Source organism: Manis javanica, chromosome 5, assembly GCF_040802235.1.
Source record: "Manis javanica isolate MJ-LG chromosome 5, MJ_LKY, whole genome shotgun sequence".
Taxonomy (NCBI): Eukaryota; Metazoa; Chordata; class Mammalia; order Pholidota; family Manidae; genus Manis; species Manis javanica.
The window spans coordinates 139,906,040-139,932,053 of NC_133160.1; the positions used below are offsets into that span (position 1 = coordinate 139,906,040).

Consider the following 26,014-nt stretch of genomic DNA (forward strand, 5'->3'; position numbering starts at 1 on the left):
GGCTCCTGTTGTTTTATATAGCAAAATAAATATTACGGTCCTAATTTTCCCACACAGCCTCTAGGTGGCGGCACAGCCACATCAGTTACAGAGCCGGGTTAACTACCTTTCTGTGGCTCAGTAGCTGAAATTGACTCTATTTCAATTATATCTTAAGAGGTATCATGATTTTCTTTAAAACTAGTCTATTATGAAACAAACCTGATGAGGCAAGTCCTGTATTCTCTTCTTCTGGCTTTTCACCGTCATTCTCATCTTCTTGTCTGTTCAGTTCAGTTCCCTCAGTGGTTGCCTGAAAAAAAGATCCCCCTGCCTTGAGTAAATTATTCCTCCGAAGCTTCTAAAAGGTAACAGGATTCTCTCTTTCTTCCTTTCTTTCTTTTTTGAATAAGAGTTTTAGGCCAATGAGGTGAGCTGCCTATATGAATTCCTTATTCTCTATTGCCTAGGCAGCTTCTTGGTTGGAAGGCTGAATTCGCTGGCAGGACTCATCCTGTGATGGAGAACAGGGGTGCTGGGCCGCAGCGCACTCATGCGCTTACTACCTCCTTCCTCCTCTGACTGACTCACATGCACACCCCCACTTTTACTTTCCTTTTCCAACCGAATTGTCAAAATCATAGCGACCACCCTCTTGCTACCAAACACCTTTAAGGTTGGCTTAGGGTCACATCACTAGTGAAAAACATTTTTTAAGGTTACAATTAACCTCTTAGTAGTTTTGTCTTCCACATGGATGCCTGTGGCTCTTAGCACTGTGAACCTTCTTTTTTTTTTAAATTAAGGTATCATTGATATACAGTCTTATGAAGGTTTCACATGAGCAACATTCACCCATATTATCAAGTTCCCCCCACCACCCCCTTGCAGTCACTATCAGCACAGTGAGATGCTATAGAGTCACTACTTGTTGTGGGCCTTATTCTTGGCATCTTCCTTCCTGGGCTTTCAACAGCTCTGTATAGCCTGAGTTCTCATACTTGATCAGTCAGTCTCTCTCTCTCTCCTCTTCTCTTCTCTCTTACAGTTATTCGTTTTTTTTTCATCAAAATGTGGGTCATTCCTAAAAATTTCAACTGTTCTCCTCCACCTGCCCCCAGCCATCAGCTCATTTCACATTTTTTGATCCAGTTCAACCCTGAGGGAGCAGGGGCCCAGCACAGTACCTGGCAGAGAGCAGCTATGTACTCCGTAGGAGGCAAGCAAATGTCTTATGTATTATTTATGGAATTTATACTCCCAAGCTTAGTTTAAATACATACTAGTCATCAAAATCAGACTGTTACTAGCAAAATATTCAGGATAAATTAAGAGAAAAGGGAAGCTACAACACAATTTGAATAACATGAGCTCATTTAAAAAGTATTTTATATATACTGAGAAAAAAGGGGAAAAGGGAAACATTAAAAAACCTAGCATTAATTTCTGAGTAGTTCGAGTAATAGGCAGTTTATATTTTCTTTGTAATCATCTATGTTCTGCAATACACACACACACACACACACACACACACACACACACACACACACACTGTATGTAATCAAGGGTAATCCCCAAAGCTGGTTTAACTTGTGTATGAATGCTCCATCCATATGGGATAGATATTCCATCCTGAAGGCTTATTGCTTTGGCACTCACATCATTATTTCAAAGGAAATGAGTTCAAAGTTGGCAGTTATAATTAGTCCTGCCAGAATCAGAGATTTGCCTAAAACATACCTGTCTTGCTGGGAAATGCACTTTCTGACCCATAATTTCCTTTGGTTACATCTGAACAGAGGAGAAGCCTTTCCTTCTCCAGCTGGTAACACTGTCTCAAGAATGAAAACAAGCAAATGAAAACATATCCCTGGACACGAATGAATAAGAGCACAGAAAGGTTACAGGAGCCTAAGCCAGGAGTTGGCTTCCCGTTGACTGAGAGGCTGATCCAAGCTGGCTCTCGTGCCAGGCTTAGCCCTGCGGCCATGGGTGGGGGGTGGTAGTTTCCTGGCTTGAGAGGGACATGGTCTAGCCGCACAACCTATCTGGCATTTGGCTGCTCATTTTAACAAGAATCTTGGTGGGGGACTGGCCCAGACAGCAGCACTAGAGAACGAATTGGAAATACGAAGCAGGAAGGCAGGAACCATCCTGAGACCTAGGGCTTGGGTGGTCTTGTTTCTGGGATATAGGCGTTATGAGAACTTGGACCCATCATTGAACTGCTAGAGGCTGGAAGATGTAATGTCCACAGCTTTATACTGAGCTACTATTCTTTGACTCTAATTTACTGGCTCCAGTCTTGAATAACTTATTTGGACACAGGCCTGCCAAATCAGTCTATTTATGTCTTGGCCCCATGCCTCAGTGCCACATAGGCCATGCATGTGTTTCCCCTTGCACTTTTATATCTCCAAATATCTGTTTTTTACTGGAAGAAAGAGGATCTACATGGAGAATTCACCTCTCCATCCCTTAAACTTTTTCTTTTTGCCTTAAACTTTTCAGATAACATGATGCTCTGATCTAGGTAAGACGAGTTAGGTTTGATTTTTTTTTTTGTCTCTTATATATTCTTTCTTGAAATCTGTAAATGTAAATGCTCCTGTACCTAAATATCTTCAATGACTTCTAAAGAGCATTACATCTAACAGTCTCACAACTACTTCTTGCTGGAGAAAAACAGTTTCTAAAGAAATGCCTGCTGACATTTGCTATCTAAAAGGAATTTGCAGTTGGTCTCAGTTGTAAGGAAAACAGCACCTACTCAAATGCTTTCCCTGTGCCCTCACTGAAAAATGAAATGTTTCAAGAAAGATCCGATTGTCTGTTTTCCAGGATTGGAAAACATTCATGAAACACTGAATTTTCAAGAGGAAAGCCTAGAGCTTTGTCAAGGAAAAAACATACTTATCTTGTTACTCAGTTTGAGAAAAGCAGATGAAGTAGTTTAAATACCTAGTAGCTGAGTTTGGCCTTTGGTCAATGAGGGAGAATTGCCAGAAACCTGGAGGGAAGGTTCTGGCTAGCAGGGAGGGCTTGCACGACATCATTTGGGATGAGCTGGCAAGAGGGAGCTGACCAACAGTCACGGACTGGAGTGACAGAAAGGTCACTGGGTGGGAGTCCTAGGTGTCTAGGTGGCAGAGGGAAACCAGAACTGGGAAAAAGTGAGTAACAGGAGAAGGAAAAAGAGCAGCAGGAAGAATCATGAGCATCTGCAAGGGTGATCGTCTTTTGGGAAAAGCTGTTCACATCGCATGTTTCTTAGATAATTACAACTGGAACGACTGACAAGCTGAGTTGGACAATGACAAGGAATTTATCTCATTTGTTTGAAATTCACATCTACTCAAGATGGTAATTTTGGCAATCTTACTTTAACCTAAAAAACTTTACACCTAGTATCTCTTCAGGTTTCTGAAAAATATGATGTAATTTTCTTTCTCCCATTTTGTGTATGACAATTTTAAAAATAATCAAAGAGCACCTCTGTCTATGACTTGCCTTGATGTCATGCTAAGTGCTCTAGATACATGACTTCTTACAATAACCATGTGATGCATATACTATTGTCCTTATTTAAATATACACTGAGGCTTATGTGGGGTTAGATCTTTGACTTTGTGCATGGAGTACTTTAAGTATTTTAGGAAAGGGTCATTTTAGGTACCATGGAAGAAAGAAGAGATTCAAATACAAACAGGACCCACAGTGGATTGAGAAAACACTGGAGGGAGACATAAAACATCTTTCTGTAGGTCACTAAACAAGATAAATTAGTGATCAGATGAGAATACATTCCAAATTCTTTTCCAATCTTGGATTCTAGAAATCTGTATTTGTGCTATGACATGATTTTCTTACGGAATATCTTGGGATGTAAAAAACCTGTTAGGTTTCCACTAGGAAATAGAGAAGTCCCCCTTATCTGTGAGGGATACATTCCAAGACCCCCAGAGGATGCCTGAAACCCTACATATACCGTATTTTCCTATATACACATTCCTATGATAAAGTTGAATGTATAAATTAGGCACAGAGAGTAACAATAGCTAATAATGAAATAGAACAATTATAACAATATATTGTAATAAAAGTTACATGACTGTTGTCTCTCTCTCTCTAAATATCTTACTATGCTGTACTCACCCTTCCTGTGATCATGTGAGATGATAAGATGCAAAAGTGATGAGATGAAGTGAGATGAATAGCATAAGTATTGTGACGTAGTGCTAGGCTACTACTGACCTTCTGAGGATACATCAGAAGGAGGATCATCAGCTTCCAGACCGTGGTAGACCATGGGTATCTGAAACCATGGATAAGTTCATCTAAGGGGTAACTAGGAGGGTCCCTGGGGCACCTAGCTGCTCTGCTTGAAGTGTATAGCATCTAATTGCCCCATCACCTCTTAGCCCTAGAATCCCACTTTGGGGTCCTCTGTGCGCTCCTCACCACTGTCCACACCTTTGCTTTTGCTATTCCCAACACACGGAATAGCCTGCTTCCCTCCTTTGCATTCCAATGCAAAGCCCACCCTTAAGGTCAAGTTTCAAAATGCACAACCCATACAAAACCTTCTCAACTAACCCCAACCTACAATGACATTACCTTCTCTTTGCATCTTATACCCCTTCCATCTTTTGACCTTATTATCCAGAACTTAATTAAATATTATTTTATATACATTCCTAATGGCTTTATGAAAATTTCTTTCTCAGCAAATTCATGAGTTTCCTATTTTAATTTCAAAGACGGGATAGAGGGCAGGTCCTTAACTCATGTGTATGAGGTAATAGGCAACCGCTGGCAGGGTAACCAGTTCATCCCCTTAAAGGTCATTCAACTGAGGATGATCTGGAATTTGCTGGTATCATTAGATACAGCCAGAGCATTAAAAAAAAAAGCCAAACTTAATTTGGATCTGTTTCTAAAATTAAACAGCCATGGTCCCAAGAGTTTCAAATGAGAAAAATGAGGTAGAAGAAAACAAAAGAGATGACATAATGTCGTACCAAAATCATCCTGCTGGCCCGGGAGGCTGATACTCCAACCCTGTCCCCCGCGGAGTCTCCCCAAGTCCTTCTCCGCTGCCCTGCCTCACAGCCTTAGTTATGGCTCCTGCCTGCTGCTGCTCCGCCCTTTGAATGGCTCCAGCTCACCCGGAGGGAACTGTGACATTTTAGTGGTGGGGGAGGCTACTCCTCTGTAAAGAGTGCATCTGTTGGGAATGCAGTTTTTGGAAGAAAGACACTATTTAAAAAGGAGAACACTATTCCTTTGATAACCCCACAGAATGGGGCAAATGAATTAGAAACAGCAACTCAGGTCCAAGCTGGTATCAAGCCCTGGAAGGCTCTGAAGGGCAGCCCCATTTTCAGCTGGTCACCACATTTTGCCCTGCCGAATTAGTTCTATTTCAACAGGAATATACTGTCTGTAACACAGTCAAGACGTGCTTTTCTTGGAATGTGGTGAAGAAGGAAGTGAAACTAGGAGTAGGTTTATTGGAGGGGAGATTGTTTTACAATCACTCTTGGGATGACATGTTCTGAATGTGTAAGCGAGCATTACTATTTAGTAATGAGCCAAAATTTTGTGTAGTACAGCTAATAACCTGGCTCTAGGCTAATAGATGTACAGAGGTAGTTACCAGGAAATAAGGTAATAGCCCCTGCCATAGTTAATTCGAGAGCCAAGAGTACTACAGACAGGGAAAATAAATGCTACCATTTATTCAGAACCACTAGGATTTACGGAACTAGAAATTACTCCCAATGAGGCAGTTTTTCCAAGGAAGAGATACACAGAGGGAGAGACTCCCAGGCCTTTCCTTGAGGTCGGACCTGCATCCTGAGGCTGCCTATAACCAGGCTGGTTTCTGGGAAGAAAGTCCCTATTGCCACCTTTTGTTTGGTACTTTCCTTGTTATTCTGTATAAACTTCTGAAATAACATGAGTTCTTTCAGCTCCTTAGTTTTTTTTTCTTAAATCAAGATACCTTTAGAGATAGGTAATCAATTGTGAAATCGTACAATCCATCTTCTCTTTGCTTTTAGGGTGTTGAGTGGTGCAACTACTAGTAAAGTGGGAAGTGCCTGGTGTTAAAAGAAAATAGGCTACTTTAAAAAAATTTGCTTATTGTAAAAATAAGAAAATTAGTAATTATTGAGAATGAGTATATTTTTAAAGGTAGGCTTTCTTGGTCTAAAAAACAAACAAAATGCCCTTTCCTTCTGTTTGAGAAGTCCTGTGCTTAATACCATAGATCTTATATAGGATAGGAAAAGCTTTTTTCCCCAAAGTGCTAAAAACTTAAAATGAGAGAGATTAAATAGTTGATTTAGGAAGTTTAGGCATTACACCATCCAGTTTCTTCATTTATTCTTTTAACTTCTGTCAGGAATAAAACCTTTTCAGCCAAGGGCAGGGTTTCTGTCAAACTCAAACAACAAGATGGACAGAGGGTAGAACTGGTGAGAGGTAGATAGTAGGCATGTACCTGATAGCAGAGCCCTTAGGGTTTGTTCCCAGAATCAAAATCTGCTGGGACCGAGTGACCCCTGTGCACTTCTGTTACATGGCAGGTGTCACAAGACAAGCATGGCCCCTTCTCCATTGTCCTCCCAAAGTGCAATGAGAAAGAGCTGTATTTGACAGTTTGTGCAAAGGGCCTGTGACCTGATTTAGTAGCCAAATTGAGTCATAGAAAGGTATTTATGAAGGAAAGTTAGTAAATGCTTACTGTTAAGTGCGGCAGAAGAGAAATAAGAATAGAATCACTAACTGTCCCAAAAAAGCAATTTCACCACTAATTAATTTGGGGTACTTGTAATTTAAATTTAAGGGGATAAGTCACTGTTGAGTCTAGCAGTAAAGTCCCCATGCTACTGCCAGAACTCAATAGTCCATCTTATCATAATTTGTAAGAACTCTTCAGAGATGGTAACATTTATGCAAATGAATGGGAAATTAAATTCCAGGTGGGGAGACTTGGCGTTTGCCTGGATCACAAAACTTTGCTCCTGGAGATCAGCAAATACGTTACTACAGCAAGGAAATTATTTCCGTCTATTCCGTTTTGAATCTCTTTCACAGGGCCTGAGCACTGCAGGGAGCAATTACTTCCTCTCAGCTCCTCTAAGAAAATATATTTTATTCTTCAAAAGATAAATCCCGGAGATAAGAAAAATGACATCCAGTCAGCTTGGGTGGCTTTAGCTAGCTGGGGCATCTAAGTCAGCCTGGAGCTGGAAGACAAGTTTCCCTCTGGGCCAAACCTTCCTAGGCGCTGGGGAAAAACCTTGACAGTGTTTTGCATCCTTTATAATTCCCACCCAAACGCTATAAATTAAAACTGCAGAAAGCAGCCTGTGGTGAGGACAAATGAGGTTGAGCAGAGTCCATCTTGCACCCTAAAAGCTGGGCTGCCTCTGTGGTAGTGAAAGTTTGGGTTTGATCAGCAAAACCAGCATGAGCCTTTCTGCTGAAAGATCTAAGAAAGCCTAATCTTTGTGATTGTATTTTGTACTCCAAACCAGCAAGTATAATGTCACGTTGAGTTCTCTCTTCTGCTGTTCTTGCATTACATTGTTCAACTTGGCCATTCAGCAGTTGCTTCCAATTACTCTGAATTGAAGGGGGTAAGCTAATAAAGAAAACTTACTATTTTTTTAAAATTAATAAACAAGATCACCTTCTTAACTAATAAGAAAGATACCCTTTTAAATTTTAAATATATCATTAAGAATGGGAAGCCAGGTTCTGATGGCACCAGTTACTTTTATATTGTATTAATAAGTCTGATGGGAAACACACAGGAAAAAGAAAAGAGGTGTCTTAGAGATTTAACACTAGATACCAATAATGTGAAGGCAAGAAAAAGGTTTTCTTATTCATAAACTGTGTTACAATTTCTGTGAAACCCTGCAGATAAGGTTGAATTGTGCTCCTCTCCCCCACCAATGCCCACTTCATATGTTAAAGTCCTGACCCCCAGCGTCTCAGCCTGTGTCCTTATTCAGAAATAGGATTGTTGCAGATGTAATTAGTCAAATTAAGATGAGGTCATACTGTAGTGGAGGTGGGCCCCTGATTGAGCATGACTAGGGTCCTTATAAAAAGGGGAACTATGGACACAGACAAGCACCCAGGGAGAATGCCATGTGGAGAAGGCGGCAGAGATCAGGGTGGTGCTTCTATGGGCCAGTGCATGCCACAGTGCTAGCAACCCGTCCGAAGTGCACAGAGGGGCAGGGAACAGATTCTCCCTCCTGGCCAGCGGAAAAGAGCATCCTGCCAACACCTTGATTTGGGGCTTGTAGCTAGCATGACTGTGAGCCAATTCATTTCTGTTACTTAAGCCACTCAGTTTGTAGTACTTTGTTACCACAGCCTGAGCAAAATAATACACCCACGTAGGAATGATCATTATGAAGACCTACTTATTTTTAAAACAGATTATTTAACCCAAGATTTTCAAATACCCCAAAGTGGAAAAAAAACTTGATTCTTACTGTTGGCTCTGAGGGGACAGAATGTGGCTTCTTTATGTTGATCTCAATGCCACTGTTGTCTGGTTTCAGCTCCATGGGGGCCCCGTGTACTCTGGCCACACCTTCAAACATCTGGGATTTGGTTAATGCGGGGGCCAGGACCACCGTGGGACACTTTCTGTCCTTTTCCTCATCATCATGAACTGTTTCTCCATTCATGCTGACTTTCCCATCTACCTATAAAAACCAGAATGAACAAAAAACATGCTATTCCTCAAAGAAAGTCTATAACAAAATAATGTGTTTAACATCACTGTTACACATTATTATTTAATAACCATAGTCCAACAAAAAATAAGGTCTCTCATGCTTCGGTTCTAGAAATCAGGACTCCCATAAATGCCATCTTTAATGTCTCCTTAAAAGGTCACCAGCCTTCTCAGGCCACTTTATTTTAGATTACATTTCATGTTGATCTTACAGTGTGTTTAAAAAGCATAGAAAAATTAGGAATCTAGATTAAAGCATAGAAAATCAAGGAATCTTAAGTGTACACACATGCCATGTATTTGAGTTCCAGCAATTTTTCATTTAGGTTCTGACTGCTATTTCACAATTTTTAGGTTTTTTTTTTTCTGGTTAGCATATAAATTAGGTGGATCCCTCCTCAGATCAGGAATATTTTATTTATAGGTTATCATGTGGTATGGGGACAGTGGGTATTTTTTTTGAAGCTGTAATGGAAGGTGGGGAACCTGATTCTATGCTATGTTCCAGCAAATCCCTATTTGTAGTTAATTTTATACTCCCAACCTTTCCAAGAAAAACAGGCGATGCACATTAAAATATTTTTGTTTTCTACCCACGTCTAGGGAAGGTGGTGAGAGCAAGAAAGGAGGGGCAGAGGATGGTTAGTCTGGCTTATTGAAAGGCATCTAGAACTGTCTTGAAGTTTGAAGCAGTATGTAGAAAGGTTATGAGAAGAGGATCTGCAATCAGACAGCCTAAGATTGAATCCTGGCTCTAACACTTACCAGCCACTTAATCTCCAACAAGTGTCTTATCCTCTGTGCTCTGTTTCCTCATCTGCAAACTTTATAATAACCGCACTTTTGTGATAGTGCTTCATGGGGATTTTGTGCATTAATATATGTACAGAGCTTAGAACAGTTCCTGGCACATTTTAAGTATGTAAATATTAGCTATTATTATTACTAGGCCTTCTACAATCTTCACAAAGGAATAATGGAAGACCAGATACTGGTTATAGTTTATTTACCTTAAGCCAGTGGCTTGCATACTCTATTGTCTGTGATCCACAGGAAAGAAATTTAAATCACAACTGAGCACACACTAAATATAACTGAAACAGGAGGTTTGCAAAAACAATATTTACCTTTATTACGTGTGTTGAACTAGGCTGTTTGTCTATTGTGTTCTGTTCTACTTCATTAAAAAAAAATATGCTGATTCCAAAAGGTGACACCTCTCAGTTTGAAAGCATTGCCTTAGATTATCTCACTTGATCTTCCTTTGCTTTTAATTCTGTTGTACTGGGAAACTGAGCCTGTGTTCCCTGCCTCCCTTGCCCTACTCGCATTCAGTTCCCTCTAAGAACACATACCACATACCTACCCCTTAGCTTCTGTCCTGGCATTTTCTGGTAACAACTTTCTTTTTACATATTACCATTGATCACCAGTGGGTCCACCCACTCAGTGGCTAGTGGGAAAATGGGCTTGATAGCCATCAAGCTCTATGATGGGTCAAGGGCTCACTGGTGGTCCAAAGTGAACTCCAGCACATAAAGGATCTATACTCAAGTTTCTCTCCTCTTTCCTCCATGAAGGCTCTTCCCCAGACCTCTATACTGTCTGGCTCAATGGCAAGAGACAGGGTTTTCTCGTGGCCAAAGCCTTGCCATAAAGTCATCTATCATGACTCTTCTGCTTACATGATCATATTGCACTGTTTCTATAATGGCGGGACGTGGACATCTAGATTAGCTGATTAGTAAAAGAAATGGAACCCCTACCCCTGTTCTGGGCCACCTCAACCTCAAACCTTCCTCCTGAAATATCACAGACAGTTTCCTGTCCTGGGCCCCAGGTGAAGGAGAGCTGCCAAGTGCTTTGGGAGGTTGTCGAGCATGCATGAGCATGTGCGTCGCTGTGTGTGAACCTATGTGATGAGTTCACACCTCTGGAAGAATTCATGCTGAGTGGGCACCTACGCCAGGCTCTCAGAATGAAGCTCTGAACAACACAGACACGTCCCTACCCTTCCAGGGATGAACGTCTCAATTCAACCCAGATGAGACAGCCAGGACATTTTCCTTTTGTTCTGTCAAAGCCTAAGACACAGAATTTAAAGATACATTTGAAGTTATTGAAGCCAACGTCAGAAAGTGTGGTTTAGGTTCCCTGTGAAGTTCAATGGGAAGATCCCTGGCTCCCTAAGTTTAGTTAAAGCAAACTTTCTCTGCAGTCACCCATCCAGGCCCCCTAGGGATGAACCCCACCTGGCTTCTGCTGGGAAACCATGTGGTGGACAGGGAAGAGAACTGATTTTTCTTTGTAGTCAAAAGAACTTAAGACAAAGGATGAGTGTTTCTTCATGATCTGGAGGAAATACTAGAATTTGAAGGAAGAACAAAAAGGCTGGTTGTCACAGGTTTGGTGGTTCTGGAACATTATCTTACACATTCACTGGTAGAAAAACACCTAGTTTCTTTTCACTTAAACACTGGTTTAAAAACCCTGTCTCATCTGAGCACCAAGCACACCCCATGCACCCATGTGTTCCTTGGATTATTTTTTTTCAACTGTAGCATCTTCTTGGATATGATGTCAGTTTCTCCCCCAAAGAGATGGAGCTGCATATCCTTCTATTTAAACCAAAGCTTCCAGATAGCTGGAGATACCCAGAGTATTACTAACCAGGGGTTGTCACCACTACTACAGAGGGAGCAGGCCATTCCATCAAGCTAGAAAACAAACCTCGTTCACGGAGGTGACCCAACCATCAGTCTCACGGGAGTCCTTCGGCACTAAACAATAGGAATACCTACCCCTTCACTATTTGCAACCCAAAACTCCTGGAGCATAGGAACTTCAGAATCGTAAAAGTTCACACATTTTGCTTTTGCTTGATAAAAATAATTGCATTTTTTTGAGGCAAGATGTCTCTTTACATTGACTACCTGGCATTCCGTTTTGGTCCTACCTTAAAGGTCTTCAGAACCTCTTGAGAGTTTCTGGGCTGGGAGTAAGGCTTGGGTGTCAGCACAGGCACAGCTCTGGGAGTGACAGTTTTGCTTGGAGACCCACTGCTGGCTGACAAGCTGGTGTCCAGAGCGCTGGTCCGAGTGACGGTGGTTTCCACAGTGGCAGTGAACTTGGGCGGAGGCAGCGACTGTTGCCGCAGATATTTCATAGGGTTAGGGTTATGCGGAAAGGGGGATAAGTTTGGCTCTGTAGAATGGCTTCTTTCCAGAATTTTTGGCATCTCCAAGCGCTCAAGAACAGCCTCGCTGATGGTGAACCTCTCGATGTACTGCTGAAGGATGCCCTCTGCCTCCTCCTGGGACCGCGCACTCTGATACGCCTCATGCAGCTCCCTCTCTCTCCGCTCTCTAAAGGACGGGCAGGGGAGGGGAAGCAACGACAGAGTCAAGTCACCAAAACTGCAGGGAAGACCTCGGCAGGAACCAAGGTAGAGCAGAAGGGACAGCACAAGGAGTGGATGATACTTGTGTCAGAGCCTTGGTGATAACCAACATGTTTTAGAAAAAAACACATTTAGATAATATTGTACAGTAAAAAACAATAACAGAAAGAACCCACTTTTCCTGAACAATTTCTCTGTAGGTTTTGATGCTTTTCCTTCGTTCACTTGCCCCATCCTCTCCAGACAGTAACTTCTCCATTTTTTTCCTTTCTTCCTCTTTCCTGATTAAGTCCTGAGAAGCACTTCTTCTCCGGCTCTTCCAACGAGCCAAGTCCTATAGAGGTGGGGGTGCACATAGAACATACTCCTTCAGGCTTGCACATGCTTCCATTTCTATCCTTCAGAGTGTAGTGAGCACTGGCTTTGGCCAGGCACTATGCTAGGGCATTTCCACTCCAACGTAAATCTGGTTGGAACAGGAATGCCTCAAAGGCAGGAAACATTCAGATATATGTACATTTTCCAAAGCAGGGCACATTCATGCAAACATGGGCAGTGTGAAATATACAGTCATATTTCATATCAGATGCTAAATTTTCAAGTATTGCCTTGCAGGGTATTGTAAGAAACTTCACTTCTTCCTACTTAGGCCTGTGTATTGTGAATGGACTTGCTGACAACAGAATGGTAGGAAGTAACCACAGACCCACACCGTTTCCTCAGGGAAGGAAGAAAAGGCAGAAATAATTATTTCTAGTATTCTGGAGTCAGTCTAGTATTCTGGGTGGGATTGCAGCTGTGGAAAATCACCCTCTCTCTATTATTCCAAAGTGAGCTTCCACACTTTGGAATCTCAGGCATATTTCTTAGCCTCTTTGTGCCTCAGTTTCCTCATCAATAAAATAGGGATGATAAAAATACCTACTTTTATAAGCCAGTTGTAAGGATTAAATGACATAGTGCATATTGTGAATGCTCATATATATTAAGTACTCAAATAGTAAGGACCAGGCACATAGTAAGTACTTGATACATTGTAGACACCATTATTACTACATTTTATTGACTTTGTAGAAGTTAACTGCTTGAACTAAGGGTAGAGTCAAGGCAAAATAGCTACCTAAGAGTGCTCTGTGAGCATTTGATGAAATAATCCACTCTTTCTCTCTCATGCCCATCTTCAAGCTTTTCCCTTGCCCTGGCTCTTTGCTGTCAGCACACAGAGTTTCGAAGCCCTTGGTAGGCCCTGGAGCCCCCTTGCCTTGTTCTAGTCCTGGCTCTGTCACTCAGGAGCTCTGTGGCTTTGGGAAGGTTATCTAGCACCACTGGGACTCATCTGTGGAACTGAGAGTCATGAGGGCTGCTGGCTCACTGAGTTACTGAGAGGATTAAAGAATTACTGCATGCAAGGCACTTGGAACACTGGCTCACTGGCATGCTGTCAGTGTTGGCTATTATCGTCGTCGTCATCACTATCAATTTCAAATACATGTTCTCAAAAGAGTGCATCCTCAAGTCTACATCCCATGCCAGGTGCATTCCTCTCACTCCCCTCTCCTGTGTGGCCAAACTTCTACCAAGGGTACTTGCCAATTACATGCCCATGTCTTCGATTCCTCACCCGCCTCATGTTGTTGGTGCCTAGGGGCTCCCTTCCCCTTCAAGGCTTTCAAGTCCAACTCTACCCACCCCACCTGACTTTCTGCCCCAAAGGGCCTCTAACCCATCTAACATCGCAGCCCTGCGGCCCGTGACCTTGGCGGGCACTCACATCTTGCCATTTGTCGTCCTCTTCCCGTAGCTGGTTATTTATCATCTGGAGCTGCTCCTGGCGGGCCCTGCTGTGCGGCTGCACCGCGGCCTCCTCCTCACACCGCATGTCAAACATGCTCGTGCTCCTGTGCGTAGAGAGAGGGAGACAGAAGTGGACCAGTGCCCGGCCAGCCTCCGCGCCGGCCGGGGCGACTGCCGCGCGGGGGCGCTACCGCGTTTGGCAAACTGCCCTTTCCCTCCACGGCTTGACAGCCTCCAGGCTGCAGTCTGTTCGACCCCTCAGCAGGCCGCAGGCAGGCTAGCTACCCTCTTCTCCCTTCGCAGCAAAAGCCAAAATGTGGCCATCTCTGTCTTCAGCGGTGGCGGCATCAGGCCAATATAATTTTATATGTAGACGTCAAAATACGTTTAAAGAAGAGCTAGAAAAAAGGTTTTTGAAATTCTGGGCTCCTCTCATTTGGAAATGTATTAAGAAGTAAAATGAAGAGGATTAAAAGGTGTAACTTGGGGAGAATTTGTGGGGAGGGAGGGTGGCATTCCATGAAGTAAAATTTTATTATAGCAAATTCTTCTTTGTGTAAAGAACTGGCTTAAATGTTTTCTGTATTAACTGAGGCAATTGTCTCCATTTTCCAAAAAATATAATACGGCCTCAAATCTGAGATGCCTACCTTTTCATACTATTGTATTTTCTGAATTTTGGATGGATCCAATAATTGCATTAGTGATGCATGTGTTTGAAAACTTTATTTCCTGTAAAACTGTGTTAATCAGTATAATTGATAACATCTTGGAATCAAGAAAATAAGGTATTTTGTAGTGAGATTAGAGAATAAAGTATATAAATCAGTATATACTTTGTACCCTAATATTCTCACAAGCATTTTACTTTTGCTAGGATACCTCTAAATTTACTCTTAAAAAAAAAAGATACGGAAAACAATTTTAAAAACCCTTAGGCAACATATAATTGATATATTCTATAGGAGCTTATTAAATGTTGGGCAAGGCCACAGGGCATTTTTTATGATGCTTACATAGACCTTTGTTACAGCAAAAGCTGAAGCAGCAAAATGAAAACACAAATAAAAACCAAAGCAAAATCCTGCCTATTTTTCTTCCAAAGAAATGATGAGCTCTGGGATCAAGTGGGTTATACAGGCATCAAGAAATGAAGGGCCCTTTAAAATTCACTGTTAACCTCTAAAAACAGAAGATTGTGGTAGTCCATTTTTGAAGCTAGCTTAACACAAAGAGAAAGAAAAGCCATGCACTTAGACATCAAGTAATTTCAGACATCATCAGTGATGTCCAAAGTTATTATCCCCATGGCCAGACCATTAACAGTGGCAGCACATCCAGGTGCTAGTGGGTTCATTAGCAGCCAGCCCTCAGGAAGGAGGCCCCCAAACAATGGTGGCCTACCTTCATTTCAGTCCACTCAGAAGGACTGCATGGGTATGTGGGTGCCTCTCCCTCTCTCTAGATGTTGGACAAATTAAGTCTGGCCGAAGAGAGCTAACTGGAAGACTGTTCTTGTGATTAGTTTTCTAATAATCCGAGTGCATGGGAGGACTTTTATCTGCGGCTTCTATCAGCACGGATATGACAAACCACCAACGTGGAGCTGCCTCCACATACTTGGTGGACAGTGTTGATTGTGGCAGCTGTATCTTCCAGAAAGAAAAAAAGTCCTCAAAATGGGGGAAATCCTACAATTTTCCACTTCTTTTACTCTGTTTGTTATTGTTGTTTAAGAAAGATTTAGCAATTTGCAGAGTTAGGTAGACAAGTCTAAGCCACATTTTTAAACTTCATGGATCAAAATTCACTTAAGTAGTCTTTCCAGAAAGAGATCGAAATTCAGAAATTCATCCTATAAAAAAAACTATTAACTTTAAATACATCCAATTCTGTTAGTTCCTCTTTTAAGGTATTTATAGTCTTTACAAAAGATCTTAGAAGATATAAACCTTTCTACACTGGGACTCTCCTACAATCTATTAAGTAGTTGGTAGATTGTGGGAGAGAATGGAACCCCCTTCTTTCAACTTTGCATCTGTAAATATCTAAAGGGCAGAATTTGGGTTTAGATCACAGTGGGTAGCCATAGCGGCAGGTCTCTATGGGAGGAAATGACAGCCTTCTGCAAGATTTGAGTTTTGCTTTTCACTCAGTGAGCGTCGAGAGGATGGAGCAAGCCCTTCATACCTGCTTTCCTGAGCTCCTTTCTCTGTTCCCACCCTAAAATTCTAACTACCTCAGCCCAAATGTGGCCAAAAGCTGGATAGTAAAATAAGAAGAGAAACTCTTATTTGTCTTCTCATATACCAGGAAGTACTATTTTTTCCCAGTTTTTTTTTTTTTAAGAAATACCAACTAGCTGGCCAAAAAAGAAATGACAAAACTATGAGCAATACCTTTATGCCATTTCAAAAAAGGGAACTAAGCAGGTGGAGAATTAATAATACTGGACAGAAAATAGGCTGAGTCATCATTCAGAAAATGTTCCCTAATTCAGAGGTTGGAGCTGGGCTTCAAGATGATGAAGTATGTATGTGTTTAGGATGGGTGGGAGATCATGCAGAAGCCCAGGTTCCAGAATATGAATGTGACTTGCATGGAACCTTTGCTTCTCTGCACAATCATTCTGTATCTTTGGGCTGCTGGGACAGGGCTCTGCTGCAGAGCCCAGGAGTCTCTCTTGGTGGTGGGGTGGCATGATGGGAGGCCAGGGCTGCATATCTCAGCGGAAGCCTGGACATTGTTTCTGGGCCAAGTCTAAGGCAAGGGAAGTAAGCATGAAATGGTCTGTGGCTCTCACAGTGTATAAGCTCCGTTGGTGGGGGAGTTCAGGGAGAGGAGGAGTGTGGAAATGAAGAAAAGGGCAAGAAGGTGGAACTAAATCTATGGAAACATTCTTGGCTTGCCAGGAGGCAGAAATTTCTATTTGCTTGTAGGTCTGCCTTGACCTGCATTTTCCTTTTTTGATTGGGCAGTATTTTAAGAATGTGTCAATTATGAATAAATAGAACCCGGGCTAATAATTGCCCTTAAAGATTTTGAAAAAGGTAGATAGTGGGGGAACAAACTAAGCATATACACTTTTTAAAAAATAAACTCCTGATGTAAATTTGTTTTTTTCTCCACCTGGTTTCATGTGAACTGTGTCTACTCAAAGAAGGAAATTTCAGCACTTCGGGTATTCTGAGATAAGACCTCCAGAAAAGAAGCTCTTTTAATTCTTCTTAGTCCATGAGGCTGCATATTTGAGGAGAGAAGGGAGTCCCCAGCCTCACCCCTTTAAAAAAATCATTCACTTTTCCGGTGGGTGAGGTTTTCACATTCAGGTACATAACAAAATTAAAAAGCTCTTTAATGTAGCTTCCTTCACATTTTAGGGTTTCCCAGAGATCTATCTTAGGCAAACTGCACAGAGGTTTGCACTGGTGACAAATAAATCCCTTCTATAAAAATGTTTTGGCTAACCAAATCACAGGAGTGTTTTGCCTGTCAATCTTCTATAATCTTCTTTTCAGTGCATGTTAAATAGTGCCACTGCCGATTTTAAAAGTAATAACCAGGGCTCAATTTTATAGACTACTTAACTCTGTGCAGTCAGTCAAGTCAGGCTGAATTTGATTTTGAGACGTGAGTGTTATGTATGTCAGGCCACAAAGCAATCATAGATACCAGAGTGGAAACTGATATCCTTGGCACCAGAGTCAGACTGCTAAGAGCTAAGAGTACAAACTAATTGACATCTTGAACACAGACGTGGAAAAAGCACTTTTTCAAAACAGCACTTTTTGGCCTATTGTTGTTGGTGGAAATAATGATGTTTGTGTGTTCTACACCCTTAGACTTCTCACTTGGTGACATAAAACTATGTCTTAGGCCAGCAAGACAGGCAGAAAGAATGCTGGTATTTGCCCTACTGATGGCCTGGGCTCCCACAAGGCTACAAAATGCCTTTGCACTGAGGAGAGACATCAGTCTCGGCAGATTATTGATCCAGTCGGAATTGGATATTAATCATGCTTCTTAAAATGCAAATACTCAAACCTCAGAAAGCCAGTATTCTGCAAAAAAGAGTTGTGCCTTGGGTATCTAGTTTCAGAATGCTCTGCATATGGGAAATCCATTTTTGAAACAGACTTAATGTGGTCACAAACAGATTCTTCTCAGATTTGGATGTGAGGCAGGAGATGGGGAATGAATCTCTGAGAGGAGTGGAAACCAAGTTGCTGGGGGAGGAAGCCCGTGTCATGTTTTACATCTTGACCTCTTGCAATGCCAAAGAACGTGAACGAAACCACAGTGTTTTGGTCTCAAGCATCCCAGAGTTCATGTAACTCCAACTTGGGAGGAACTTGGGCTTCTCAATCTACAATTAGCAGTTTAGGATTCATTTTCTTTGTCAAAAAAATGTGGCTCTGAGAATGACTGCTCCACTGCTAACTCCAAGCCTTTTCATATCAAGTATTAAGTGCAAAATGCAGAATGCATTTTACTAATTCCGTTGTTCAGAACTGGTCCCAACATCCACACCATAACAAAAAGAGCTTTAACATGCCCCGTCTATGAAAAGCAAATGTTAAGTTTTAAGCAGCAGCTGCATATTAGAATCATGCTTAAGATGCTTTTTCATTCATCTCTCCTGCACAGAACATTTGTTCTGCATTCCAACTTTAAGTGCTCTTCTGAGGCTCCATGAGTCAGTTAGCTAGCTATTCAGTACACTGTTGCACCAATTGCATATCAATTAGTGGTAAGTACTGGAAGCATGCAGTTTAGGCTAGTAATTAATGTATTCCTATGAATACAAGACAACTTACTCTGCGTCATCAGACACAGGAGTTCTCGGACCGTATCTATAAGACCAAATACAAAATTAGAGGATTGGCAAAACAGAAGGTTAACACTGGAACCAAGCTGGAAATAAAAACTAACAGTGAAATGTATGTGTGCCAAACCTTTTTTGATGATCAGACTGGAAGAGAAGTGTCATTATACAATCAGCAATATTCATTAACTTTTGAAAATGAAAGAAAAGTCTTGACATTTCTAAAGAATGTAACATTTGTATTAAAACAGAGGATAAATGAAAATAATCTCCATGCTACCCACACAAACAAACCTGTTCGATATAAACACAGAAAAGCAAAGGTGCAACCCACAGTGTTTAGAGAAGGCAGCTTAAGAAAAACCAAACCTGCATTATGGCTGTTCACAAACAGTTAAACTGTTCATGCCTTTGTGTTCAGCAGTATCGGCCGTAATGGACACCCAACGTAGAAGCACACACTTACTGACCCTCTCCCTGATGTGTTAATGCATTTGCACAAATGACATCAAAGAGCATTTCTGCAGTTTTCGGAAAGAAAACCAGAACTGCAGCCAGACCCCAATCAGTGCCTTCCGCATGCATTTGACAAAAACCACAGTTCCTAGAAAACTGGCAGCCTTAATCAAAACCAAACTTGGATGATATTCCATAAGTTGAAAAACCAAAGTTTTTTTTTTACCATCTTTTATTTTCTTCTGATTAATTAGATATACAAACTTGTATTCTCTGTGATATAAGCACTTTAAGTTTTAATGTATCTGATAAAGCAAAGTAAAAGGTCAAACCAGAACATTACAAGGACCGATTTCAAGCACATTTTAAAAAAGCAGCTCCCTAAATGACTATCTCCTTAGGAAAGGGGAATTTTAAGAGAAGGCACTTACCTATTCCCTGAAAGACTGTTTGTTTCTGCACTCTGATGGTGGACAAAGAATTATTTGAATAAATAAAATATGTCTGCTTTCAGTGTCCAATATATTAAATTTTGGAATTTTCAGCAAAAATGACCTGCTCCCATGTTCATTATAACAGTTTGTACAGAAAACAGTAATTCTAAAGATCTCTTTCTGTAATCTTAGAGAAAACACCCCGGAATGCATGGGTGTACACACACATCCTCTCCTTCCTCTTATGCATTTATCATTCTAGAACAATCTGCATTCATTCATAATCATCTTTATTCACAATAAAGGCAGCCACACCAGTGCAAAAACCAAAGCGTCTGTTGAAATGGTCAAAAGCAAGACACAGAAAGGGATTGTGGATGTTTCTCTTCTGGCTGGAGGACTTGTTTTCTGTTTCTCTGGGAGGTAGTTTCAGAAGGGGCTAAAGTTTAACCCAAAACACTCAATTGTCCAAAAACACCACTACATTGAAGCAGATAACTAGGGGATTCCTCCATAACTAGTGGATTCCTCCACATCAAGAGAGAGTGCATGAGCAGTGTTAATTCTGGATAATTGGATAAAATGTTTCTCAGTTAATTAATAGGCCTATTGGAATTGACTTACACAAGTATGTTTTATAAATTATCTATGGAAGAGAGCAGAGAAGTTATTACTAATGGATGGCTAATCTAGAAATAATCTGTTGCCACATGTGTTTGTATCTCTATTTAATATTTTTGTTAATGTTTTATTGAAGTACAACATACATAAAGTGTATGTATGATAGATGCACTTAGATGAATTTTCACGAGCACACATGTAGATTAGTGTTGAGTGTTATACACTGTATAAATGGATCCATATAGTATGCACTTTTTTGAGTTTGGCTTCTTTAGCACTTTTTGTTGATGGGGTTCAGTTATGCTATTGTGTGTAGGACATATTTGAATTTAAATTGTTTCTGCACAAAGTATTTAACAGCACTTCATGGACATTTCAGCCAACAAATGTAGATTCACACTAATATGTAATCTCCACGAGGGCTGGAATGTCTCTTTTTGGGTTCTCTGAATAGTGACCAGACTAGTCCCTCTGTGAGTATTCACTGAATTCTTACTGAATGTTCTGGAAGTTAAGGAGAAAACAATAGTACAGAATCTGAAGATAACCTTCATTTATCCCTTTACTATACACTTACGGATTTAGGAATTTCCTCTCAGACTCATTTATTAGTTTTAAGAGGGCATCAGTTTCAGCACAGATGCCTTTGTTGTTAAGGAGAAGAATTTAGAGTTTGGGTTTTTCCCAGTTGGCTAATGGGAAATCAAAAAGTCAAGCTCTGTTAAAAAAATCACTAATAAAGAAATTTTTAAAATACAAAGTAGGTGAGCCAGTAGGCTATAAGGTATAAAAAATCAGCCAGAGAAATCTCAGTTGTGATAAGCATCTTACCAAAATAAATAAGTAAAGTTTGATTGTGAGGGTAGAGGTATTTAGAAAGATAAAGGGAATAGTCTATACACCTATCAATTGCATTTATGTAACTTTCAGCACTAATAAGCACTTCAGGATCAATAATTGGCTGGTTATATATTTCCATATTGTGAACTAGCAAAAGCTTCACTTGATGTGAGAGGAGAAAATAGGTTTACTGCTCATTTAAGATTACCCCCTTGCCCCCAGCTCAGTGTTTTACACATAATCATTACTCAGTAAACACTTGTTGAAAGGAAACATGAATTCCCAAAGTATGTGCTTCTCAATCCCGCACTTGTGTCACACAGCTAATATGACTGTATCTCCTTATGCTCAAAGAAGCCATTCATTCCCACTTGGATATAAGGAGGACTCTCTGAATAGAGGGGCAGATTGAAGTGACAGGAAATTCAGTAGACTTCCAGAGCTTCCTCTAGTAGCCTGCATAGTCAGTGTGCTGAAGTGGGACAGTGGCCCTCCCTCAGACAGAGCTGGGTTTGAAACTTAGATCTTGATCTTGGTAATTAGCAGCCCTGTGGAGGTGGGCTTCAGTTTCCTAACTGAAAATTGCAGATGAAAATTTATACTTTCAAAGGTTGTGTGAAGAGTAAGTTACCAGGAAAGCACCTAGAATGTATCCAGTAGGCAACTTCTTTGTATCTTGCTCCATGGAAGCCCAGTGATCCAGGGCCGAGCTATGTCAGGGCATCGGGAAGATGAGTGGCTGTGCTGGACCAGGCAGAGCAGTCAGCTCCTCTGTCACTAATCAGCTCTAACCAGCCAGGATCAGTGTGTGAGCCACTCACTTAATTTCTCTCTACACAGTCTTCCCATTTGTGAAAAGAAATGAACACTGATTTAACCTACCTGTGAATTCAACGGAGGTGAGCTAGAAGGAGCAGATGTCCTCAGACAGAACTATGAAGCCCTCTGCTGCTCTAACATAGAGTCTATTACCCCTGCTCCCCGAAACCAGTGCTACTAAAAGGCTCTACTACAGTATGATTATTACTATTATTATGTTTCATAAGAAGGTAAAACATAGATTAAATCCAGGTGGTGAAGGTGGCTAGGATATTAATTTAAAAATGTTGGGATTACGTAAGCTTCTCCCTGCTCCCCATCCTACCCTCCATCCCACTGTCAGGAAGGTCTTCTGTGAAACAGAACTGCATCACCTCCTGGTTTATAGTGGAGCTTATAATTATGCAAATCACTCCACTCCTTAGCCCTACATTGATCTGGCAGGCCCTACTTTTAACAAAAATATATTACTCTTATTGAACAGCAACCAAAGCTTCAACAACACATAAGACCCTAAACCAGACCATAAACCAGAACTATTATTTCCCTACTTCATTTTAAATCAAGTCACAGCATGGAACAGAAACCCTACCTCCAGAAAGCAACTGAGGGCTTGCTAATGTCGACATTAACTTAAATCACACATTTTCTAAGTGCTATACATCATTTTTGGATCTGGATGCCCCTCACCCACCCAACCCCATGCCATAAACAAACGGAAATCAAGTAGGTCAGAAAGAAGTGCAACCCTTTTGACAGAAGGCTCCTCAATGAGCTAGTAAGATAAAACAAGACTTTCTCATTTAGGCTGCTCACTAGATGAAAGCCAGAAAGAATATTTAACAGGAAAATTCACAACTGAACTATTCTTTCCACACCTGCGTACATGCAAAAATGGAAAAAACAATTCTTGGCAGACTGGGCTAATTTTTATCATTCTATTTTCTGAAAGCAACAGCAGGTAAGTGGTATTATGTGCCATGATGCATTAATAACATATTCAAAGCATGAATTAAGGCTCAGACTGGAGAAACAAAGTCACAAAGGCTCAGGATAATCTTCTGACCTCTTATTTTTCATTAGTGGGCCCTTGGCAGCTTCCTCCACATCCTGTTGCTTTGCAAATGGAACTGGGAGGAACTGGTTTGGGTTGGATCCAGTGTGTCTAAGAAACATTCCAGTTCTCCTGACCATCATGTCATCTCTTTGTGAATGATACAACTTCCTTTGGCCTTTCAGTCCACTGCCAGTCCAGGCAGGAGCTGTCCTCTTCTCCGAGCTCTCTTCTGTCCCCAAAGTCTCCGATTCAGAGGCCAGAGGATGGGAACTAGGGCAACATTTAGTCCTGTCAGTCAAAGGCCACTTATTGCTAAAGATATTCTCAGTAGCGTCACTCAGTGGCGTTAACTCAAGACAGAAGAAGCCAATGTCGGTGGAGGCAGCAGCACATAGCAACTGAGTATTAATACCGTGGACCTCCATCATGCAGCCGGTACTTACACAGGACTGGGTTTCCCCTTCTGGTTTTCATGATCCCTGAGAATGAAATCTGGCCAGAACCAAACCACATGCAAAGGTTAAAACCTCTACCCAGATGGGGCATTGAAAGCGGAACTCTGACCTTGGGGTGGGTTCACTCCTTTAAGTGACTTAATTCTACACCACATCAGTCATACTGTGGCTCTAAACTGTGTTTTGGGAACCCAGCAGCCACACAGCACAGCAGACGCAGCACACTCGGGAAAGCAGGCATGCGCTCACACTGGCTGGCCGGTCTCCTCAGATCTTTCAGCTTCTGGCGGCGTTTCAGAATCTCTTTTAGCAACTCCTTTCTGTTCCTTGCCACCCTGTGTCAGCTGTTTGCATGTAACTAAAGCCAGAGAGGACAGCTTTACTACTAGGGAAGAATTCCCACCAGAGGCCTTGACCCCACCTGCCATCCTTCACCCCCTGGGGATGGTGGGAGCGTTGCTCCTCACCTTCCTCTGCCCTCCTTGGGCACGCACCAGAGCTGCAGACATGTTCCTCCTGGGACTCCAGCACAGGAGCCAGCCGCAAGCCCTTTTTGCAATAGTCATCTATGCCAGAATTCACTATTCTGTTGATAAACAAGTAGCATTGGTAGCAAGAGAGGAGAGGAGGAGTTATGAAAGGAGACAATGAAAATTGTTGAGACTGACAGATGGAAGGAGAGGGTTTGGTTGGTCTCATTCCAGAAGCCAGTTAGTAAGGATGACATACTCATATTGAGGTAATGAAATGTGTACTCTGGGAAGGGCTTGAGAAGAGTCAAGAAGGCTGGCATGACTGTCATCACGTGGCTGAGTGATGGCCCCCTCAGCAATCAAGGACTCAAGGATGCATTTCTTATTAATTTCTTGCTCCCACCTCCTCCACCCCAGGTCCCCATCAACTTCTGAAACCCCAGCTGTGTATTTCTGGTGTACTAGGATTATTTATATCTACAAATGGCTTTCCTCTATTGTGTCACTCACAGAACAGAACCAAAGAAACCCATCTGTTTGTCACGGTCCGTCCCATTTCCTCTGGATTCCAAGGACAAAGCATGGAGGAGGAGGTCTTGAACATCTCCCCCTGCCATGCAGAGCTTTATTTTGCTCCCACCATGAAGATGGAATGAAGGTTCTCTGGAGAATTCAGAGTCTTAGAAATGTCCTACACCTGCTTCATGGGAGAGAAACCAGCCCACAGAACTGAATACCCAAAAGAGGGCTAGAGAATCCACAGCCGGAAGGCCTCCAGTGAGGCTGAGAATTGGTGACAGGCCTACAGGTTCTGTCCCTGGCAATCCTCATAAATTTGGATGGTGAATCAAACAAGGAAACTCTGGACTCATAGGAAACACCAAGACAGGAATCTTTTCCTGCTCAAAATTTATTATATAATTTTTAAAAGTAAGGGACAGAAGAGATCTTTACTTTTTTTGTGTCCACTTAGATGTCCAAAACTTGAGCTTACAATATTAGTAACTTATTTTTTCTTCCCTCTTTGGGATAAGAAAGAAGGAGGTTATAGATCAACAGGATTTTTATCAACATATCTTTAGAAGAAACACTAGAAGAAAACATTCCATCTAGCTCATTCAGTCTTTCCAACTAATAAATAGTGTCTAATGTAGCTGAGGGGGAAAAAAAAGATGGTTGGCAAAGATAATGGCATTCCCAGGCAGTGATTCTAATGACAGCAGAATCAAAAGGGATGCCTGCCACTGAACCTCACACACACGCTGCCCGCAGTGACCCACTAACATTGCTACTCTGTTAACTAGCAAAAGAGCCTGTTAAAACTACGTCATCTCTGGAGGTTTCTCTAACGTGCTTCAGCCAACTCTTTCAAAGCAGCAGGGACTCCCATGCAGATATCCTTAGACACGTATGGTGAACAATACCTGCAGTCATTTTGTGGATTAAGCATTCGGTCTTCCTCCAAGCTGGATGTGGATGCTGAGGCAGGGGACACAGAGTAAGTCTGAGCTTTGCTGCCATGACTGATGACTTCTTCTACATCCTCCCTGGGCTCAGCCTTGACAATGCAGAGGCGCTGCCATGTCTTCTGATCTATCTCTGTCACTGGGCCAAAGTGCACAAACTTTTGCCTGAGGCTGGAAGCTTTCTTATAAGCCCTCACTTTGCGACTGGCAAAGTCATCACGGATGGCAGTTTCTGCTCTAATTTCTGGGGAAGAATCAGGGGAGCAGATGTGCTCAACATCTTCATCCCTATGCAGAACCAGAAACAAGTTCCAAAGGTTTTCTAAGGCAAGTACAAAGGTTGTAGTTTAAAAAAAATTCTAGATATATGAAAAATACTTGTATGGTTACAGTAGCATTGTTTTTCCTTTAGTCAATCAAATGAAATGATTGTTATCTTGCCTAGGTAAACAGTGCTCTTAGCTTCTATGCTCTCAAATCACCACTCCAACATCATAAGTGATGGCATAAGAAAATCTTAGATACAATGAAATAATTAAAATTATTTAAAAATCAAGTTTAAATTCCTTACGGTAAACAAACCTATCAAAACAACCATTTGCAATAAGTTGGCTGAATTAAAAAG

The 26,014-nt window shown here is 41.5% G+C and overlaps 1 protein-coding gene across 34 annotated transcripts in view; it reads right to left on the reverse strand.

Annotated features, from left to right (window-relative positions):
* Positions 1–26,014, reverse strand: part of LIMCH1 (LIM and calponin homology domains 1) — a 321,073-nt gene that overhangs the window by 33,733 nt on the left and 261,326 nt on the right. For 13 of the 34 annotated variants that reach the window (XM_073237703.1, XM_037002566.2, XM_037002559.2 and 10 more), the window contains 6 exons: positions 18,761–18,796; positions 13,921–14,047; positions 12,326–12,483; positions 11,706–12,114; positions 8,502–8,717; positions 202–292 (listed from right to left, as the gene is read on the reverse strand). In XM_073237703.1, coding sequence (XP_073093804.1) covers positions 202–292; positions 8,502–8,717; positions 11,706–12,114; positions 12,326–12,483; positions 13,921–14,047; positions 18,761–18,796 — 1,037 coding nt within the window. Of the gene's footprint in view, positions 1–201; positions 293–8,501; positions 8,718–11,705; positions 12,115–12,325; positions 12,484–13,920; positions 14,048–18,760; positions 18,797–23,004; positions 23,266–23,699; positions 23,809–23,917; positions 24,037–25,347; positions 25,678–26,014 lie in introns of all 34 variants that reach the window. The other 21 variants (XM_073237696.1, XM_037002554.2, XM_073237698.1 and 18 more) reach the window with 4 other exon arrangements.